Below are 22,511 nucleotides of genomic sequence, written 5' to 3' on the forward strand. Positions count from 1 at the left end.
TTACCCCAACCCTGATGTCAGTCCCATTCTACAACAGTGGCACCATGCAGTGTTTGTCCTTTTGTGACTGAGATATTTCACTCAGCATCATGTACTCCAGGGCCATTAGGCAAATTTTATTGCAAACTTAGTGTACTGTTTGATCATGGAATTCAAGGCAAAATTATTTTTATGAAACAAAGAAACTATGAGGTGTTGTGAACACAGGAACACTCAGCACTCCAAGAACAGGGATAAGACACAAAACACAATGCTCCAGACAAAATGTATAATGAAAATGAAACAGAACCTCTACTTGCTGAGGAGCAGTTTCCACATCACTTGACAGCAGAAACGAGCTGACTGACATCAAATATTAAAAAGGAGAAATTTTTAAAAGAGGGGAAAAATATTTGGCCATTAGGGCATTACTGTGGCGGTGGCTGTTGTTATGTACCGTCTAGTTGACCACACCTCATAGAGACGCTTTGAACAACAACCCTGAACCTGTTCCATTCTAAGTCAGCGTCACTGTCCCAGTCACATCCCATCCAGGGCTTCCTCTCCTGCTCACTGACCCTCCACCCTTCCAAGCATGTCCTTCTCCAAGACCTGGTCCCTCCTGGCAACATGGCCAAGGTATGAGACGGAGCTTAAAAAATCCTTGCCTCCAAAGAGCAACTGGGTGTCACTCTCTCCAGGACAGACATGTTAGTTCTCTTGGTGGTCCATGGTATGTTCAATATTAAAAAAAACCACTTTTCTGGGAAAAAAGAAGAAGTCTAAAAAGGCATTAAAAAGTTTCCTCAAGAGAAAAGTAAAATCGTTATTTAAACACAAAGTGTATATATATATTCAACAACCAGATTTCCTATTACTCAACACCAACAAGCTACCATTTTTAAAACCTCAGTTTCGTAAAGAGCGTTCTGTGGGGCCCACAGGCTCGCCTTCCCTGTCACAGACCTGCTTTCTATGGTCACTTCCATCCAGTGCATACAGGAGACGGGGGCCTCCACGGAGAAGGAGTGCAGGCTTTCTGGCTTCTCCACGTCACACAGAACGATCTTCTTGGTGTCAGCAAGAGCAAAGGCCAAAACTGAAACAAGAGAAGAGATACAACCAAAGTAAGTTCTCTGAATATAGGAAAGAAATGAACAAGCAGTTCACTTATTGCCTAGCTTTACTACTTTGTATACAAATCAATCATAAAAATTATTTGAACTAAATATCTTTTAAGAAGTATTAAAAAAGTGGGAAAAAATAAATAGAACAATTAAAAAAAATAATCTTGGGACTGGAGAGCATTATGCTAAGTGAACTAACTCTGTCCCATAAGGACAAATACTGTATATGACCATTATCACAGAACATGTATGAGGATCGAAGGCAGGGAGGATGGGAGCAGAGGATGGGCGGGAGTGGGGTGGGGGCATAATCATAGGGTCACACAATTTGATTGGTGGAGTGCGGGGTGGGTAAAGGAAATGGAAAAGAGCCAGTGTGAAAAACAGTATATAAGTACTTGGTATGTAAAACAGTATAAAATAAAAATTTTATTAAAATATTTTCTAAAAAAGAAACATTAAAAAAAGAAAAACAAACTGACACCAGAGATCTATTTGCAGATAGTTAAGATTTCTAGGGCTCCAGCCCAGGAATCCCTCTGAGGCAGCCCCATCCTTCACAAGGTGGAACCCTAAGTTGCAAAGGCTGGCAACAATACAACTTTATCTAAAATTATCTTTGAGTGTCCTAACTTACATGAGTGATCTACCATCTTTCAAATACTGTACTTAGCATTATTAGTTGTCTTTAGACAGGAGTCTTATCAATCAGAAAATACAGAGCAGGGCTCAACAGTGCACAATCACGTCTCAGTACCGAGAATTCATAACCTACTAGCCAGCGTTGTCTAGCTGATTCTGACTCACAAAGACCCTACAGGCCTCAAAAGTTAAAAAAGCCCTCTACTATCAGCTTTGTCCATAAAGGTCTTCCCTTTCCCTGTTTTATATTTGTAATTTATAATGATGAACAGGATTCCTTTGACTACAGCCGAAAAGTCTATATAAGTCATTAAGGGTTTTCTAGCTTATGATAAATTTAAGAGGTCAGTGAACATCACACTATATATTGTGCAGGGCTCACCTGAGGGGACTATAAAGGAATCAGATTGACTGTTATCTGTGGAAAGTATTGTTGGAGAAGCTCAATATCAACAGTCAACACCAGGCCAGGTGCTGACAATGGAACAGACCAAGTCCAAACTGAAGCTAAATGACACAAGGTCCAAGGTCCTAAGAACCAAGTTATGATCTCGAATCTCTCCCACCTGAATTTAAAAAGCATCCAAAGAATAGGTTTGAGGCACTGAACACTGATAATCAAAGATCAAATGAGTAGTGGGAAGACATCAAAGATATTATCCACAAAGGAGGCAAAAGGTTCTCGCAAAGAGAAGGACAAAAGAAAAGGGCAAAGCTGATGCCAGAAGAGACCCTGAAAATGTAGAAGAGGCCAAAACAAAGGGCAGAAGTGCCCAAACAAAAAGTTGAACAGCATATTTTAAAGTAAAGTTTGAGAAGACAAAGCAAAACATAAAGAAACATGTGAAGAGCTGGAGTCTGAAAATCAAAAGGGAAGCGCGTGCTCCGCATTTTTTAAGCTGTAAGGAATGAAGAACACATTCAAGCCCCATGCTGCAATCCTGAGAGATGAAATAGGCAAAATCTTGAGTGATCCAGGAAACATCAAAAGATGAAAGGAATACAAGGAGTCACTGTATTTAAAAAACAAAACAAAACACAAAAACTGACACAGAACCATTTCAGGAAGTAGCATATGATCAAGAACCGACGGTAATAAAGGAAGAAGTTCAAGCCACACTGAAGAAATAGGCAACAAATACGACCCCATGAATCTACAGACATGTTTCAACGAACAGAGGCAGCCCTCAATATGCTCACCAGTCTGTGCCAAGTAATCTGGAAGAGAGCTACCTGGCCAGCTGAGTGGAAGAGATATATACTTGTTCCCATTCCCCAAAAAAGAGGATTCAACAGATTGCTGAAACGTTCAAACAGTATCATTAATATCACATACAAGCAAAATCTTGCTAAAGATTATTCAAAAACAGTTACAACAGTTCATCGAAGGAGAACTGCCATAAATTCAAGCTGGATTTAGGAGATGCTGGGGCACCAGGAATAACACTGCCAGGGTCAAATGGATCTCTGCAGAAAGCACAGAATACCAGATGGATGGATGGCTGTGTTTTAGTGACTATGCAAAGGCATTTGACTGTATGAATCACAACAAATTACAGCTAACAGTGAGAAGGGGAATAGTCCTTGAAGACTTAATGGTGCTCATGCAAAATGTACACTAAGAAGCTGTTGTTCGAACAAAGCAAGGGAAAACTGCATGCTTTACAATCAAGAAAGGTATACACCAGGGCTTTATCCTTTTCTCCATACCTTTTCAATATGTATGCTGAACAAATCACATGAGAAGCTGGATTTTATAAAGAATGTGGTAGTAGAGGAAGACTTCTCAACATCCTGCATTATGCAGATGACACAATCTTGCTTGCTCAAAGTGAAGAGGACTTGAAATGCTTGCTGCACAAGATCCAACACTATAGCCTTCAATGTAGATTACATCTCATGAAGAAAATGGAAGCACTCACCACTGGCTAACAGTCACCATCACTGCAGATGGAGACAAGACTCAACTCAAGCTGTAGGCAATTTCATCTTACTTAGATCCACAATGAACACCCTTGGAGAAATCAAAATACATACAGCAAAGGGGAAATCTGCCGGCAGGGACCTCTCCAAACTGCTAAAGAGCAAAGACGTTCAGTTTAAAGATTAAGGCGTACGTGATCCAATTCACTGTCTTTTTGATTACTTGGTATACATCTGAAAGTTGGACAATGACTAAGGATGACAGAAGAAGAATTGATGCCTCTGAGTTGTGGTGTTGGAGAAGAGCACTGAACATCCTATAAACTGCAGAAAGAGGAAACCACCACATTCTGGAGAAAGTGAGACCAGGGTGCTCCCTGGGAGCAAGGATGGTGAAGTTTCATCTCACATACTCTGGGCATGGTGTTAGAAGGGGCCAGTCCTTAGAGGTGGACATCATGCTTCAAAATGTTGACGGTCAGCACAGCAGAACCACCTCAGCAAGGACTGATCCAGTGACTGTAACAGTGGAGTCAAGTGTGTTGGAGGTGGTGAGGACGGCACAGGACAAGGCTGGGTTTAGACCTGCTGTTCGCAGGGTAGCTCTAAGTCAAACTGTAGTCAACTCAACTGCACGAAACAACTAATTCCAGGCAATCTGGGCTCCACGTGAGGCATTCTGATCTCCACTTCCTAAAACAATTTAGAATCATCTTGATGTAACTGTGGCTGACAACAGCCATGTGTTATTGTCCAAAAACACAAGACGCGTTTTGCAGCGATAAACACAGCTAATGAAGTAAGTTTCATCACAAAGTGATTTTCAGGATTTCACTTGAGATCGTTGGTGTTTAGGAATAAACAGCGTGAAGAGATCTCAAGATGTGCCACACCCGCCTCGCTGTCCTCTCTGGCCACGACGCCTGTGTGACAAAATGGGTCGTCCGTGCCTGTACGGGGTCTCTGACCTCAAGGATAGCATAAGAGGGAACCTTGCAAGCCCTGTGCTTGTGAGTGGGCTGATGCCTGGATATTTGTTACAGATGGGTCTTCGTAATCCTGGGAAACCTCTGGAAATTAAGTTGCTTCTAGGATAAGAATGGGAGTTTCTGGGGAATAATCAGGGGAACTTCACCAGAACTGGGATAAAGATTTAACTAAAGTCCTTAATCAGGAACCACTTGATGTTCCTGGAAATGATAACAAACAAGCTGAAAATATAAAAGAAATTGAGATTGTTCTTAAAAGTATAATTTTGAATATGATCTTTGAGTATGTATCTAATTCCTCTTTTGTGATACTTGCAACTCATATTTAGTAATGTAATTGTATATTAAGAGAAAGTTTAGACTAGTTTTAACAGCAGAAAGTCATAGTTAATGAGAATAAAACAGAGAGGTTTAAGAAAAGACTCAAAAGACAAACTTCTCTAAAAGTAAAGGTCTCTTTAAGAAATAGGAAACATTACCAGATAAATAACAGGTGGTGGGAAGAAAGTACTTATAAAGGACCATATGTCCTGCCAACTCCAACACCAGTACCTCTTCCTTATACAGACGTTTTGTATTCCAAGGAAAAAGAATTGAATATTACAAATTAACTTGGTAAAAACAAGTTAAAGGAAGTCGTCCACCTTAGTGCACATTGCCAAACAAAAAACAAATTAAAATCTTATGACAAGTTGCAAAAGCTATTGTTAAACATAGGAATGGTCCAGAGTGTAAGAAAATAGATGTTAAGATTCGTTAGGTACAGTACAAATATGAGTACAAAGGCAAAAACAAAGGTGGCTAAAATACAGTGACACAAAGTAGGAGAGGAAAGGAAGTGAAATGTAAACCATTAACCATTGTCTAGCAGATGACCAACATAAGGTCATTGTGTTTCTTGTTCAAAGAATGTTTAATAGCCGATGCTATTATTTAGTAATAGAAAATATTTTCTTTTTGTTAAAATCTTATGTGAGCTTTGTAATCGCAAAATGTTGGCTATAAGTCAAGTTTAAACAAGTTTAAATGTATAAAAAGCAAGTTTTTAGCATAATAAATCAGAGCTCTCTACATCATCCTGGTGTGCAGACTCTCATTTTCGCCGACTTCGTCCCTCACCTGCTCTTCACCAAGAAACCCCTTGAGTTTCTTGTCACGACCGTAGTCGGGTGGTCGGTGACAAAGATGTTACTTACAAAGCCTTCTAATTTTACACATGTGCTACACAAACTCTTTTAAAAGTATAATTAAAAGACAAAATAAGAACTGCGCAAAATGAACAGAATTTAAAAATGCTAGAAATCCGACTACTGGGAACCAAGCTAAGAGCTGAGCCCACCCAGCTCTTCCCACCGAGCACACAAACATTATATGGAGCTTTACCTACTTTACCAGTGATGAGAAAACGATGTGACCAAGACCAAGGTGGGTGACTTTTAATCCGTGGCCCTCAGGCCAGTCTTTCATTGTTTTTGTTCAGACATTCCTCTAGGTTGTATAGCCCTGGTGTAGAGGTTGCCGCCCCGCGGTCACTTGTGGTTGCTGTGAGGCTGAACACTGTGACACGGATGTGTCAAATGCGTTAATGGTTGGCTACCCAATGCGGACTGAGAGTGGGGTGGAGCTCCCCGATTGAACAAGCATGGAAGGAGGAGTGGCGTCCACTTCCATAATAGCTTGCCTCCGGAAACCCTATGAACCTGGAGAGAGGATGAAAGGCACCCAAGCGTCGAGGACTCTCCTTCATAGGGTCGCTATGAGTCGCCTGTGACTCAACAGCACTTAACAACAACAACAACATTACCTACAAAAGCGAAAAGCGGGTGCAATCTGAAAGCCCACCAGTGGGGCCAAACTTCATAAACCACCACTTAGGAAAAAAATGGGATTGTTGGCCTTCGGGATCATCCACGACACCTACACACAACTCTACGTACAAGAAAACAAAATCCTGGACATTCCTGCGCCTTCATTATGATCGGTGCTGTCTGAGGGCACAGCTGCAGCCGTCTGCGGGTCCAGCTCAGTGACAGACTTTCACTGTTCTGCCAGCCCTGTGCTTTGCCAAGTATGGTTTCCTTCCCCAGGGACCAGTCCCTCCTGATAACATGTCCAAAGAACGGGAGGCAAATTTCACCACCTTCACATCTAAAGAGCCCTCAATAAGGACAACATCCTTTTCCAACACCGTAATTCAAATGCATCGATTCTTCTTCAGTCTGCCGTATTCGCTGTATAGCTTTCACATCGTACATTTAACTACTCCTCCCCACTGGCTTCAAATCAGAACGATTCACAGCAGATCTTCCAGTGAGTGTTCGGAGGCTATAAATCACACAGGAGGAAACAGCTCATTTTCCTCCCTAGGAGTTGGTGGTGGCTTCAAACCTCCAGAGGCAGGGCCTTTGTGTTGGCAGCACCCCAACAAGGAGCACTTCTGCCAGTGAGGGAGAACCCCACGGCTTTGCTCAGGAACACACCCTAGTCCTCTTCGCTTTCTAACACTTCAAAGATGTCTTCTGTGGCGCGTCACAATATACGCAATATACCCTTTGATTCTTGGCTGCTACTTCCACGGATGCTAAGTGTGAATTCAAGTAACAAAAGCACTTACAGCTGAGTCGATACACAGCATAATGATCAATGGAGAAAATGAATGTGTCGGGGCTCTCATTTTGGATGTTCACAACCATTTCTCCTCATTTTAAGTCAAGCTGCATCAGCAAATAAAGGTCTCCAAAGCTTACTCCCTCCACATTATGGGCTCCACCCCATCCCTTCAGGAAGCAGCTTTCCCCGTCATATAATGAGCACCTTCCTACCAGGAGGGCTCATCCTCAAGCACGACTATCTGACTGAATTTCCGCTGGCCTGTCACCAGCTCTTTTTCTGTAGTTCTTTTAGTCTGGAAGTTCCACTGAAAGCTATCCACCATGGGTGACCCTGCTGGCATTTGAAATACCAGTTGTGTCTATGGCCAAACCACCTGAATGCGCCCAAACTCATCTGAAAAGCCAGTGGCAAAGCTTCTAAGCATCAAAGTGACTCAAAAGTCACCAGGACAAACTGACAGATGAGTGTTTTGACTTTGTTATGTGCTGTCGAGTCGCCTATGACTCATAGTGACCCTATGTACAACAGTTCAGAGGCCTGCCCTGTCCTGAGCTAGTCCCACTGACTCCAACCCACCTAAACCCATCACCCCAGTTACTGTGTCAAACCATCTGGGGTCTTCCTCTCCTCCACGCTGTCCCTCCACCCTGTTAAGCATGACGTCCTTCTCCAAAGACTGGTCCCTCCTAGCCATGTGCCCAAAGTAAGTGAGACAGAGCGTCAAAATCCTAACCTTCAAGGAGAAATTTGGTTTCACCCTCTCCAAGACAGACCTATGTGTTGTCCTAGTGGTCTTTGTTATGTTCAGTTTTCTTCTCCAGCACAGCTCAAAGGCATCAATAATGTTTCTGTTGCCCTTACTCCTTCACTGTCCAGCTTTCTGATGCATAGGATGTAACTGTGAAGACCATGGCCTGGACCAGGCAAACCTTATTTACATTGTTGTTTCTGTTATGTGCCATCGAGTCACTTGTGACTCATAGCGACCCTATGTACAAGAGCTCTAAATGCTCTTCTATCCTGTGCCAACTTAGCCATCTCAAACACACTTATTCTCACCGCTCCAGTCACAGAATCCATCCATCTCATCGAAGGTCTTCCTCTTCTTCGCCACCCCTCCACTCTGCCAAACACGATGTTCCTCTCCAAGGACCAGTCCTTCCTTGCAACTTGCCCAAAATATGTCAGACGAAGCTTCAGAATCCTTGACTCCAAAGAGCCCCAGCTTCACCCTCTCCAGGACAAACCTGTTTGTTCTCCTAGCAGTCCATGGTATATTCAACACTCTTCTCCAGCACCACAGCTCAAAAGCATCAATTCTATATCAACCCTATTCACTGTCCAACTCTCTGATGCATAGCACGTAACTGCAAAGACTATAGCCTGGATCGGGCGCACCTTAGTCTCCAGTCTGACGTTGTTGCTCTTCATTACTCTTGAGAGGTCCCTCACAGCCGATTTTCCCAATGCAATTTGTCTCTTGATTTCCTGGCTGCTGTTACCAAGAGTGCTGACTGTGGAGCCAAGTAAACTAAAACTGTTAACTATCTCAATCTCTTCACCATCCATACTGATGCTGCCAATTGGCCCAGTGGTAAGAATCTTTCTTTTCTTGATGTTGCGCTTCATTCCATATAGGAGGCTGTAGTCCTTGATCTGCAGCAAGCGCTTCAGGTCCTCCTCAGTTTCAGCAAGCAGGGTTGTGTCATCTGCAAAACGCAGGTTGTTGATGATTCTTCCACCAATCCTGATGCCACATTCCTCTTTGTATAGCCCAGCATCTTGGATGATCTGTTCTGCATACAGATTGAAAAGGTATGGAGACAGAATACATCCCTGACGAACCCTCTTCTTGATTTTGAACCATGTAGTGTCTCCTTGCTCTGTTCTGATGACTGCCTCTTGGTCCAGGTATAGGCTTCGCATTAGCACAATCAAATGTTCTGGAATTCCCATTCTTCTCAGAGTTCAGCTTGTTTTGATCCACACAGTCAAAAGCCTTTGTATAGTTAATGAAGCACAGACAGACATTCTTCTGGTATTCTTTGCTTTCTGCCAAGATCCATCTGGCATTAACTATAATATCCCTAGTACCATGACCTCTTCTAAATCCAGCCTGCATATCTGGCAGTTCTCTGCTGACACATTGTTCCAAACATTTTTGGATCATTTTCAGCAGAATCTTGCTTGCATGTGATATTAATGATATTGGTCGATAATTTCCGCACTCTGTTGGGTCATCTTTCTTTGGAATGGGAACAAATATCGATCTTTTCTAGTCAGTACGCCAGCTAGCTGTTCTCCAGATTTCTTGGCACAACTTAGTGAGCACATCCAGGCCAGTGTCTGTTTGTTGAAATATGTCAATAGGTATGCCGTCAACTCCTGGAGCTTCGTTTTTTGCCAATTCCCTCACAGCAATCTGAACTTCCTCTTTCATCACCACAGGCTCTTACTCATATGTCATTTCATGAAATTCTTCTGTGTCAGCCAATTCCTTCTGATACAACGACTCTGTGTACTCCTTCCATCTTCTCTTGATACTTCCTGGATCATTTAACATTCTACCCAAAGTATCCTTAAATATTTAAATTACAATATATAAATACCATGGGTGACTATACTCTAGTGGCTTCGTGTTAAGGAGTTGCAACATCAACCCAAAAGCACAGTATGAAACCACCAGACGCTCCAACGGAGAAAGATGGGCCATCTTGTCTTGTGCAACTAAATGCCTCTGAACACCTGCAGCAGGATCAACTATGAGTAGATTCAGACTTGAGGGTATGTAACAACAAAGACATGAAGGGAGTTCTGGTGGCCTCATTCACAGGGGGTCGTACTGCTAACACACACCTCTTTGCCAATTCAAACCTACCAGGAGGTCCTTACGAGAAAGAAGACCAATCTCCTCCAGTGCGATTTACAGCCTCCAAACGCAGTAGCTGAGTTTGTATGAGATGAGACCATGCATTAATGTTGTATATATACACAGACTGACATGAAAAAGATGGACAACAACAAAAACGTCCCTTACCAACAGGACGATGCTCAAGCCGTGAGGGAGGGCAGACACAGCTGTGCCTTCAAATTCTGACAAGAAACTTCCAGAAATGGACACTGACTGATTCCAACACTACTATATATTAAAATAAACTTTATAAAATTGTTTTAAATAACCATCAACAAACGAATAGATAGAGAAGTTGTGGTATATTCACACAAAGAAATACTACGCTGCATTGAAAAACAAGGAACTCATACAATATTATTCAAAACGGGTGACCCTGGAGGACACAGGATGAATGAAATATCTCAGTCACAAAAGAACAAATATAGCGTAGTGCCACTGTTGCAAAACAGGACTGACATTTGGGTTGGGGGGGAGACTGAGAGATGGGATAAATAACATATGCAAAACAGGACTGACATTGGGGTTGGGGGGAGACTGAGAAAGACGGGATAAATAATATATACTGCAATGAAACAGATGAGGAAGAAAACTGTTTAAAAGGGATATGTGATTAGTTATTATTGTCATGACAGGAGTTCAGAACGAAAGCTGCATAGTGAAGTGGACTTGTGGGGAGGGTTTATATAACAATAAAAGAGTTTTACTTTTCAAAGAGAAGAGCGAACCGGGGGGGAGGGGTGGGCAGGGAGAAAAGTCCAACAATGAATGAATGGAAATCCAAAATTTCTGTAAATTCTCATTAAGATTAATAAAAATAGTCCGATACACTAAACGATCATCTTTTGATAAAATCTAAGACATGTACGTCTTCACGTGCATATTTGGAAAACATGTTCACTAAACAAGACACAGTGGCTATCTCTAAGTGATGTGCTTTCAGGGCGTTTTTATTCACTTACGCACATGTCTCTGAAAAAAGTTAAGCAGTGACTTCACATCAAAACAAACAAAACACCAACTCAGCTTTTACCTGAAAGCCCCAGTGACACAGATATACAGGGAACAGTGTCCATTTCACTGCAGTGACCACTCATGTGCTATCAGTGGAAGAGGGGTCGTCATGTAAAATCATAACTTGGAAGCAGAGCGCAGGGCAGCAGGAGGAGAGAACTCGAGCGGAAGTGCAGGGGCTGGAGCCGGCTCCGAGAGCCTTTCAAACACGCTCAAACTCACTGCTGTCAAGTTGGAATCAAGACTCACAGCTGAACCCTACCAGGCACTAAGAGGCTGAAAACCTCACATGAGGAGAATGTCCGTTGTTTCTCTCTGAGCTGCCAGCGGATTCAAACCCTAAGAGAGGTGTAGCCTGGGGGTTTTCAGCAGAACTCCCTATGAACTGCAGCACCAGCATCCAGAGGCCTTCAGAGAGGTAAGTCGTCATCAGCTACACATTCGGTGCAAGAACACTGCACTGGGTTACGCATCCGAGAGCTGGACAACGAAGGGTGATGACAGAACAGTCAACTATGCCTTTGAGAGGTGGTGTTGGAGAAGAGTACGGAATATCCCAGACTGCCAAGAGGATAAACAGTGTGTCTGAGAGAGGCTGCAGCCAGAGAGCTCCTTGGAGGCAAAGAAGACAAAGCTTCTTCTCACAGACTCTGGGTATGTTGCTAGCAGAGGCTATTCCTTGGGAGGGACATTATGCTTGGAAAGGTGGAGGCCTGTCGGAAGATGACGCTGAGGGAGACAGAGCGACACAGTGCCTGCAGCAGTGGGCTCACGGCACCAGTGATGACAAGGACGGCACACGACAGGACGGGGTTCAGCTCTGTTGTTCACAGGGTAATAACCGTAACTACTCGACTCAATGGCAGCCAACAACAATAACCGTAACAGGGGTTGGGTGAGAGGACGCCCTGATGGCAGGGAACCGCTGAATGGTGACCAGAGGGGTGGCGGGGCCACATGGGGTGAGATTACCTCACAGAACAACAGAGCCAAAGCATCCTTTCTATTTCACCAGATTTCATTTGCGTTCTCTCTGCCCCAAAATGAGGCAGGAGAATTAATCTGCGCTCCTTACAAACAAATGTTAAGCCCTCTCAAACTAAGTTCCTTCCTAAACTAGCTTTTAAAATTCTAGTATAAAAGAGGGAACAATAAATTATTTCCGGAAATAAGCTTTCTTTACATACAACTCTCTAGGAATAGGAAAACTGGTTTGTTTGTTTGTTTGTTTGTTTGTTTGTTTGTTTGTTTTAATAGCATGGCCATTACGTTTGCCATCCGGTCGCCACGCCAGACAGGTCACTTCCTTTCCTGTATTTTCATTGGGTGGGAAACTCCAAACCCGGTGAAAACTTGCAAGTCGATGAAGTAAAACCTACAACAAAAGAAACAGAATGATAGATAATAAAAACATAATTTTCAGGGGAGCTCTGGTGGCCTAGTGGCAAGAAGCTGCAACTACAATCCCAGAGGTGCACGGTTCGAATACACCAGATGCTCTGCCGGGGAAAGAGGGGCAATCTCCTCCTGTACCAGTCAGATCTGATTTGACGGTACACGCACACAAAAATAATAAAATAAAAAAAAAAAAATTTAAAAAACGAAACAAAAAAACCCAAAACATAATTTTCAAAAACATAATAAAGCTATGTCCTCACTATAAAACTTCATGTTAAATCTTAAAAAGTCATTACTATGTAAGAAACTATTTATCTATTATTCATAGGGTCACTATGAGTTATATTTGATTTGAGTGCACCTAACAACCACAAGGGTTGGGGTGAGGGATCATAACAAACCAGGCTAACATTGAGAAGAATGAGAATCCCAGGACACTTAGTTATTTATGCTCCTATGAAACCAGTATCTAGACCAAAAGCTGTTGTTTGAACAGAGCAAGGGAACAGTGACCAATTTAAAATCAAGAAAGGCGTAATCAGGGTTGTAAGCTTTCTCCACACCTATTCAGTGTGTACACTGAGCAAATCATTAGATATGCTGGACTCTATGAAGAAGAAACGTGGCATCAGGACTGGAGAGAGATTCATGAACATGCATTACGCAGATGACACAAGCTTGCCTGCTGAGAGTGAGAGGATCTGAAACACTTGCTGCAGAAGATCGAACACCGCAGCTTTCAACATGGACTGCATTTCAACATTAAGAAGACAAAGATCCTCACCACTGGACCTGTAAGTAACATCATAATAGATGGAGAAAAGAATGAAATCGTCAATGACTTCATCTTATTTGGGTACGCAATCAACACCCCTGGTACCAGCAGCGAAAAGACATACTGCACTGGGCAAGTCGGCTGTCATGGACTTCTTCAAAGTACTGAAGAACAATGATGTCAGTTTGAAGATTAAGGTGTGCTTGATTCAGGCCTCAGACTGTCCAATCACTTGCTAAGCCGAGCTTGCTATGCATCTGAGAGGTAGGCAATGAAAAAAAAAGAGGGCGGAAGAATTGATGCCTCTATGGTGTTGGCAAAGAGAGTACTCAAAAGAATAAACAGATATGTCTTAGCGAAAGTTCAACCTGAGCACTCCTAACTTAGAGGCAAGAACGGCAAAGCTTCATTTCACGTACTTTGGGCCTCTTGCTAGGAGACGGCTATTCCTTGGACATCATGCTTGGAAAGACAGAAGGTCAGTGAAGGAGGGGAATAGCCTCAGTAAGATGGACTGATGCAGTGACTGCAGCAATGGGCTTGAAGTGTCAGAGATGATGAGGCTGGCACAGCATAGGACAGAGTTCAGATCTATTGTTCAAGCTTGACTCCATGGCACCCAACAGCAACAGCATGTAAGAAATTGTGATTCACACAATGGAATACTATGCTGCAAGGAAAAACAAGGAACTCATGCAATATTATTCAAAATGGTTGATTCTGGAGAACATTATGCTGAGTGAAGTATCCTAGTCACAAAGGACAAATACTGCATGGTGCCACTGTTGTAAAAGAGGACTGACCTCCGGGGTTGGGGAGAGACTGAGTAAGATGGGTTCAATAATGTATACTGCACTGAAACAGATGAGGGAGAAAACTGTTTAAAAGGGATGTGTGATTAGGTATTTCTGTCATGACAGGAGTCTAGAGCAATGGCTACATGGTGGAGCAGACCTGGGGGAGGGTTTGTAAAACAATGAAAGAATTTTCTTTTACTTTTCCAAGAGGGTAGTATTCTGGGGGGAGGCTTGGAAAGGGACAAATGTGCAACAATGAATGAATGAATGGAAATCCAAAGCCTCTGTAAATTTTTACTGAAATTAATAAATTTAAATTAAAAAAAGAAACTGTGATTCTGAAAAAATCAGAGGTCAAGAGGGTCTGAATGAGCACAGGTTTTGGGGTGGAAAGGGGTGAAACAAGACCTAAGTTAACTCTATATATTTTCCTTCCTGTTATGCCAAAAGACCTGTATTACTGAAAGGAGCGAGGGGGCTATCTGAGATGACAACAAAGGAAGAAATGACATCAAGAACACTAAAAAGGTAGCTGGGATAGAGTCAGGTCTTTACAAAAGCTTTCACTCAGTCACACAACGTTGACACGAGTCGAAATCAACTTGTGGGCACCTATCAAATAACACTCGGATTGCAATGGGACAACTTGGGATCAATGTTCAGCCGTGTAGCTTACTAGTCATGTCCATTAGGATCTCAAATCTAATCCCTAGCGACCCCTGGGAGTCAAAATGTATTCTGCAGGGTCGGCAACAGTGGATTTTCAGATCTGAGCCTCTAATTTTTCTGCTAGCAGCTGAGCCAAAACCAACAAGTGCAATAAGGTACCCCAAAAAAAAAAAAAGAAAGGAAAAAACCCAACAATAATTTTTTTAAAACCCTCAAACTCATTGCTGCTGAGTCTGAACGGACGCATAGCTCCCTCCAGTGCAGTTTTGGAGGCTGTAATTCGCACGGGAGGAGATTTTCCCCCCCCTTTTTCTCCGTTGGAGCCATGGGTGGATTCGAACCCCCAGAGAGGCACTGGCTTTAGGTAAGAGGTACCACTCCCTAGAGACCAGGCCCTCTGAGCTCCTTCCCCACATTTAGGAAATGCTCACTTCAGTGTCTCCCCTGGGCCTCCTGAAGCTGCAAGGACAAAGGAAGAAAAGGCCTGCACATGCCTCCAGGCACGCTTCCTACTCAGCCTGTGTCCACACTCAGAGCTTCACCACCACAGGGTGACCTCCCTCCCAGCTCAGAGGCCTTCCGTCCGGGGACACAAGTGGCCAAGAGCACTCAGAACTCCCAACGGTCAGCCGCTCTTCCACCACATTCAGTGCTTTCTCTTTTGAGTCCACACCTTGCCTGTCCTTATTTCTGAAGCCTCTCCTCTCTCCTCTGTGTCTTCCGAAATTCACGGTGGGATGTCAGCAAGAGACCCTGAGTCATCCTCCTGTCACCTGAGGGCACCGATGGGGACAGGGAGGCTGTTCATGCCCCACCCTCCACACAGGCCCCACGCTCCACACTGCTGAGTCAGGAGATAGAGGAGGGTCCTGCGATGCTCTCCATTTCTGGACCACTTTTCTTCTCATCTCCAAAATCCGTTATGCTGAATTACATGCAGTCAGATCCTATTACCCACTCTCCCTCTAACTGCAATCCTCCACAGACTCTAGGCCACTCTACTCAATCCTTAAAGCTGAACAGATTTAGTGGAAGTCCATTCCACTCATGCTTTACACAAGAAAGACTATGGTTCCCTCCTGCTGTTCCCACTAAAGCCCCTGGTTCCCTCCTGCTGTTCCCACTAAAGCCCCTGGTTCCCTCCTGCTGTTCCCACTAAAGCCCCAAATCCACCCCCATCAAGTCAATTCCAGCCCACAGCAAACCTGTAGGGGAGAACACTGGCCCCCATCCTCACAAGCCTTCTCCATAATTTTTAAGTTCCATAAAGTACAGGCTATTCAGCTCTTAATCACCCTGGTCCCAAAGAGCATGTCGCCCTTCAACCTTAGCTCGGCCACTCCCAGCGCCACATCCTCAACCCTGACATTACCAACACCTGCGATGCCATCTCAAACGCCTCCATTTCCACCAAATACCTCTATGTGCCCTGCTCTCCCTTAACCAACACCCATCCATCTCTTCAACCTCAAAGATAGATCTTGGCTGAAAGCACAGAGTACCAGAAGGATGTCTACTTGTGTTTTGTCGACTATACAAGGATATTTAACTGTGTGAGTCATGGCAAATTACAGCTAATGTTGAGAAGAATGGGAATCCCAGAACATCTGACTGTGCTCGTGCAAAGGCTCTATGTAGACCAGGAAGCTGTCGCCAGAACAGAGCAAGGGAACACTGCATGGTTCAACATCAAGAAAGGAATGCATCAAGGATGTATCCTTTCTCCATGCTTTACGAATCTGTATGTGGAACAGAGCATCCGGGAGGCTGGATGTTATGAAGAATGTGGCAAGAGGACCAGAGGAAAACTCATCAACGACCTGCATTATTCACACGACACAAATGTGCTCCCCCAAAGCGACAAGGCCTTCTTCAAGTGCTCACTGCAGAAGATAAAGGACTACAGCCTTCAACATGGGCTGCATCTCAACTTCAAGAAAACAAAAACCTTTACTACCAGGCTAGGAAACATCATGATAGATAAAGGATTGAAGTAATTAATCATTTCATCTTGTTCCGATCCACAACCAACATCTTTGGCACCAGCAGTCAGGAAATCAGTTGCACTGTGAAAATCTGCTGTCAAGGACTTCTCCAGAGTGTTAAAGAGCAACAATGTCAGTCCAGAGACTAAAGTATGCCTGATCCAAGTCACAGTCTTCTCAAGTGTTTGCTATACATCTGAGAGCTGGATAATGAGTAAAGACGACAGAAGAAGAGCTGATGCCTTTGTGCTGTGGTGGTGGATCACATAACACTGTGGACTGCTGAGAGAACAAGTAAGTCTGTCCCAGAGAAGTGAAAGTGGAGTTCTCCTTCAAACGAAGGGAGGATGGTGAAACTCCATCTCACGTACACTGGGTATGCTGTCTGGAAGGACCAGTTCTTGGGGAAGGACATCAGGCCTGGAAAGGTAGAGGGACAGTACAGGAGAGGAAGACCGTCCATAAGATGGACTACCATGGTAACTGTGGCAATGGGGTCAGGTGTGTCGGAGATGCTGAGGTTGACTCAGGACAGAGTGAGGTTCACTGGGTCGCACTGAGTCATAATAACTTGATGGCACATAACCACCACCACTACCACCTACTACTCACATGTCCTCCTCCTCCTGCTTAATCGGGCAGTAAATAACTCCCCTCAAATAGACGGAAATCCTGTGAAGACCACAACCTGCATAAGGCTGAAATCTGTCTGAGGAGAGCAACTCACACTTTGCACTAAAATGACTGAGAGAAAAATTTCAAGCCCACACCTTATCAAAGGTGGAAAAAGGTTAAGATCCAGGTGAGCCTCAGGGTGAAGTCTCTCTCAGGGAGGAGTGATAGGGAATGGCAAAGGATACACTGACAAAGAAGATTAATCAGAACTGGCTTTGACAAGCACTGTGGCATTTGGACAAGAACAAACTGGGAGGAGGGTAGAGAGAATAGTGCAACAATGAATGAGTGGAAGCCCAAAATCTCTGTAAATGTTTATGAAAATTAATAAAATATAATTATAGAAAAAAAAAAAAAAAGATCCAGGTGAGCAAAGCAATCCTGATGACGTGTGGCTTTCACGGGTCTCAGTGTGTAACTTCAACTTCCTCACAACTCTTCTGCTGTCAAGCTTACAAAACCACACTGCCTTGGTTAAACCCAATCCAGCCTGAACCCTACAGGTGAACAGAGCCGACAAGATAATCGGCTGTGCTCACAGGTTTCTCTCACACTCCCATTGTGCTAGGTGCCAAGTCAGCCTGACCTGTGGTGACCTCAGGCACGATGCCGTCAGACCACTGTGATCCACGGAAGATTTTTCTGGAAGAAAATCAGGCCTTTCTTCCTCATCTGTCTTAAAGTTCAGAAGCTTCCTTCAAACCTGTCCATTGTCTTAAAAACATACCCATCTTGAAAAACAAGGAACTCATGCAATATTATTCAAAATGGGTGGCCCTGCAGTGCATTATGCTGAGTGAAGTATCTCAGTTACAAAAGGACGAATACTGCATGGTGCCACTGTTGTAAAACAGGACTGACCTTGGGGTTGAAGAGAAACTGAGAAAGATGGGTTCAATAATGTATACTGCATTCAAACAGATGAGAGAGAAAACTGTTTAAAAGGGATATGTGATTAGGTATTTTTGTCATGACAGGAGTCTAGAGCGAAGGCTACATGGTGGAGTGGACCTGGGGGAGGGTTTGTAAAACAATGCAAGAATTTTTCTTTTACTTTTCCAAGACGGTAGTGTACTTGGGGGGAGGGTTGGAAGGGGAGAAAAGTGCAACTATGAATGAATGGAAATCCAAAGTCTCTGTAAATTTTTACTGAAATTAATAATAAATTTAAATAAAAAACAAAACAAAAATACCCATCTTCACTGACAGCTGGGTGGTAGCCACCCATGAAGGGCAGTGGATGGAAACTGAATTCTGGTCTCCTGCATGTTGTTGTTGTTGTTGTTGCTGTTATGTGCTGTCCAATCACCTGTGACTCATAACAACCCTTATGTACAACAGCTCTGAACCCTGCTCTATCCTAAGACAACCTTACTGTCTCCGACATACCTACTCCCATTACTCCAGTCACTGAGTCAATCCATCTCATTGAGGGTCTTCCTCTCCTGCACGGTCCCTCTACCCTCCCAAGCATAACGTCCCTCTCCAAGAACTGATCCCACCTTGCAACATGTTCAAAGTATGTCAGACGAAGCCTCAGAATCCTTGCCTCCAAGGAGCAGCCTGATCTGACCCTCTTCAGGATGAACCTGTTTGTCTTCCTAGCAGTCCACGGTATATTCAATACTCTTCTCCCACAGAGAAGGCGAAAATCCTACCACTGAACCATTGTTCAGTGAAGGGCACTGTTCCCCGCGCCCTCACCATCACCACTAGCTCCATGTGGCCCTTACTGCCCATGGCAATCACTTTAGATTTCCCTGACCGCTCTCACCCTGTTAGCTTGTTCATATCTGGATCTTCTCTAAAGCCTAGTATTTTCTCCTCCACTTAAAAAATGGAGATGGCAAGTGTCCCCTCTCCCATCTTGTGACTGCACCAATACCCTATTCTCTACTACTATGACTGAATGAACTGCTCTATTACCCAGAACCACAAGAAAGTTAGAAAGTGTGCTGGCACCAGACTGTGACCAGAAGACAAGAAAGGCATCGAGAAACCAGGTATCAACAACTGCGGATGGGTCACAGCAACAGCATGGTGATGCTGTTTAGGAGGCTGCTAAATGTCACCACCCACTTTCCAAACATAGCAAGTTAACTACCAAGAAAATGGGAAGAGGCTAAAGGCGGAACAACGCGCGCGTGAAGGGTTCCTTACAGGACATCTGCCAGGTAGGGGGGAAACCCTGCCGACGGTGAAGTACAATGGGCTTGAGAATGCTTAAAGTAATAGGGATTCTGAAGCTCTGACATTCTTTGGGCATGTTGCAAGGAGGGACCAGTCCTTGGAGACAGATGTCATGCTTGGGAGGGTGGAGGGACAGCGCAAGAGGGGAAGACCCTGGATGAGCTGGATTGACTCAGTGACTGGAGTATTGAGGGTAGGTGTGTCAGAGACAGTGAGGGTGGCACACGGCAGGGTTGCTATGGGTCACAAGGGACTTGACAGCACATAACAAATGGATGCTGCTGAACAGACTGCAACCCTATGAACAGTGGATATGAGCTCTGCCCCCTCTAGTGCCATCTTTACCATCTCAGACATACCTGAGCCCAGTGTTACAGTCATGGCGTCAATACATCTTTGCCAAGGGACAAAGACCACCCCCCCCACACCTTCTTCAAGGACTAGCTCCTCCTGATGCCCAACATATGCGAGACCAAGCTTCACCATCCTTGCCTCCAAGAAGCACCCTGGTTTCACTCTCTCCAAAACCTATCAGTCCATGTGACAGTCTATACTCTTCTCAAACACAACTCAAAGGCATCGATTCCTCTTCTGGCATCCTTATTCACTGTCCAGCTATCAGATGCATAACAAGTAGCTGAAAATACCATGACATGAATCAGGTGCACCTTAATCATTAAACTGACATTCTTGCTCCTTAGTGTTTGGAAGAGGTCCGAGACAGCACCATTTCTTCAAATACACCTTTTGGTTTCTTGACTGCTGCTACCACGGGTGTGGTTCATGGATCCAAGTAAAACAAAATCAACAACTCAAATCTTTTCCATCTATCACTGACTCTGCCTATTGGTCCAGTGGCAAGACTTTTTGTTTTCTTGGTATTTGAGATCTAACCCATATCAAAGGCTGTAGTCTTTGATCTCTGCAGTAAGTACTCCAAGTTGTCTTCGCTTTCAGCATGCAGGATGTGTCACCTGCATAACTTCAGTTGTTACTGATTCTTCCTCCAATTCTGCTGCCACATTTTTCTTGACAGTCTCGAATTATGTGTTCAGCAACATGGATGAGAAATGCTAAAATAACATCATGCATGCACGTTTTGACAGGAACCCATGCATTAACACTCTGGTTCAATTTAATGGTACTTCTAATGACAGCAGGGCAGCACCAACAGGCTTGAGCCTGGTGAACACTGGGAGGCTCGCTGTCATAGTCAACTCCATTCCGTCTAACAAGACCACAAGGACTACTATGCAAGCCCTAGTATAAAGACTGGGGAGCCCTGGTGGCTTACTGCTGAGAGCTGTGCTGCCAACACAAAGGCACATGGTTCAAATCCACCAGCCGCTCCACGGGAGAAAGATGGGCAATCTCCTCCCTTGCAATTTACTGCCTCTGAAAACCCACTGGACAATCAGCTATGGACTGGTTCTGACTTGACAGTCAGTACATAACATCAACAAATAGAAAACTTGGACAACAAAATATAAATCTATTTGCAGCTAAAAATTTGGCAATTATAATTCCTAGTTTTGGGCTGGTAAACTGTGAGCGAATTTAGGGTACATGTGGCAGAGTTACTGCCTGGTGTAGCTCAAGACTGGCACAAAACAGAGCTTTCAAAAATATGCTTTTAAACCACAACAAAAAGTCAGCAAGTGACAGTAACTCAAAAACATAGCACTAGGTGATTGTGCTCCAAAAAACTCAAATTCAAGTTGGACCAGACTCACAGCTGATTCTCCATTGGGTTTCCGAGGCTGTAAATCCCAGGAGTGGAGACTGCCCACCTTTCTCCCACGGGGCTGCTGGTGGATTCAGACCACCAGACAGATCCATCCTCTGGCTCAGGAGAGCAACCTCCTACAGACTATGCCACACATGTTCCGGGTGTAAAGTGTCGTTTTAAGCTATAAACACCAAAGATGAGAATGCCAATACAAACAGCCTTTCATATAAAGTATCCTATCTGTGGTTGCGGTTAGTTTCCATCAGTTCAGACTCGTGGTGTCCCCATGAATGTGTACGACCACTCCATAGGTTTTTCAAGACTGTGATCACTCATAAGTGGACTGCCAGGCCATTCTTGCGAGGCACCAGAGTGGGTTTAAAATATTCATCTTTGGGCAGCCCAGGTCTTTTTATACTTTTACATACAAGTTAGTGGCTATGCCGGGAAGGAGGGGCTGGGCAGCGCAAGTGGTCCGCCAGGTGTATTGGGGGAAAGTGAGGGTCAGGAGAACTTTCCTCCTGCCCCTCACCCCGGGGCTGCAGGCAGGTCATGCCCCCTCTCCCCCCGGGGCAGTCCACCTGCACACTTACCTCGCCAGCTGTGTTGGCTAAAGCGATGAGGTCCCGCTTGGGAGACCAGACCAGGAAAATGATCTCCTGCGGCAGCTGCTTCTCGCCCACCACCCGGAAGGATGGGAAACAGGTCGGAAAGCGCAGCATCGGGGCGGCCCTACAGGGACACCGGCGGACACGGGGCGGCCTCCGCGGGACAGGGCGCCGCCGGCCGAACCGGGAGCGAGGGCCGCCCGGGCGCGGGGTCTCCGCGGAGCACGAGGCGCCCAAGGGGAGTCCTCGGCCTCGGCCACGCGCTGAGCTGCCGCCGGTGCACGGAGCGGGCTCGACCCCGCGGCCCGGGCGCTGAGCTGCCGCGGATGCACAGAGCGGGCTCGACCCCGCGGCAGGCTCGACCCTGCGGCCCACGCGCTGAGCTGCCGCCGGTGCACGGAGCGGACTCGACCCCACGACCCGCGCACTGAGCTGCCACAGACGCACCGAGCAGGACCGACCCCGTAGGATGCCGCCTCCCGCCCGC

The 22,511-nt window shown here is 44.7% G+C and overlaps 1 protein-coding gene across 1 annotated transcript in view; it reads right to left on the reverse strand.

Moving 5' to 3' along the window:
- ANAPC4 (anaphase promoting complex subunit 4) overlaps positions 1-22,162 on the reverse strand; it is a gene marked incomplete at its 3' end in the record, with an annotated part of 44,515 nt that extends 22,353 nt beyond the window's left edge. Inside the window, exons 1-3 of the mRNA XM_006899277.1 lie at positions 22,010-22,162; positions 12,468-12,573; positions 946-1,078 (exon numbers count right to left, since the gene is read on the reverse strand). Coding sequence (XP_006899339.1) covers positions 946-1,078; positions 12,468-12,573; positions 22,010-22,138 — 368 coding nt within the window. The remainder of the gene's footprint in view (positions 1-945; positions 1,079-12,467; positions 12,574-22,009) is intronic.
- Between the last annotated feature and the right edge of the window lie 349 nt (positions 22,163-22,511).

Source organism: Elephantulus edwardii, unplaced genomic scaffold (genome assembly GCF_000299155.1).
Source record: "Elephantulus edwardii isolate Elephantulus edwardi_28Jun2011 unplaced genomic scaffold, EleEdw1.0 scaffold00251, whole genome shotgun sequence".
NCBI classification, from domain to species: domain Eukaryota; kingdom Metazoa; phylum Chordata; class Mammalia; order Macroscelidea; family Macroscelididae; genus Elephantulus; species Elephantulus edwardii.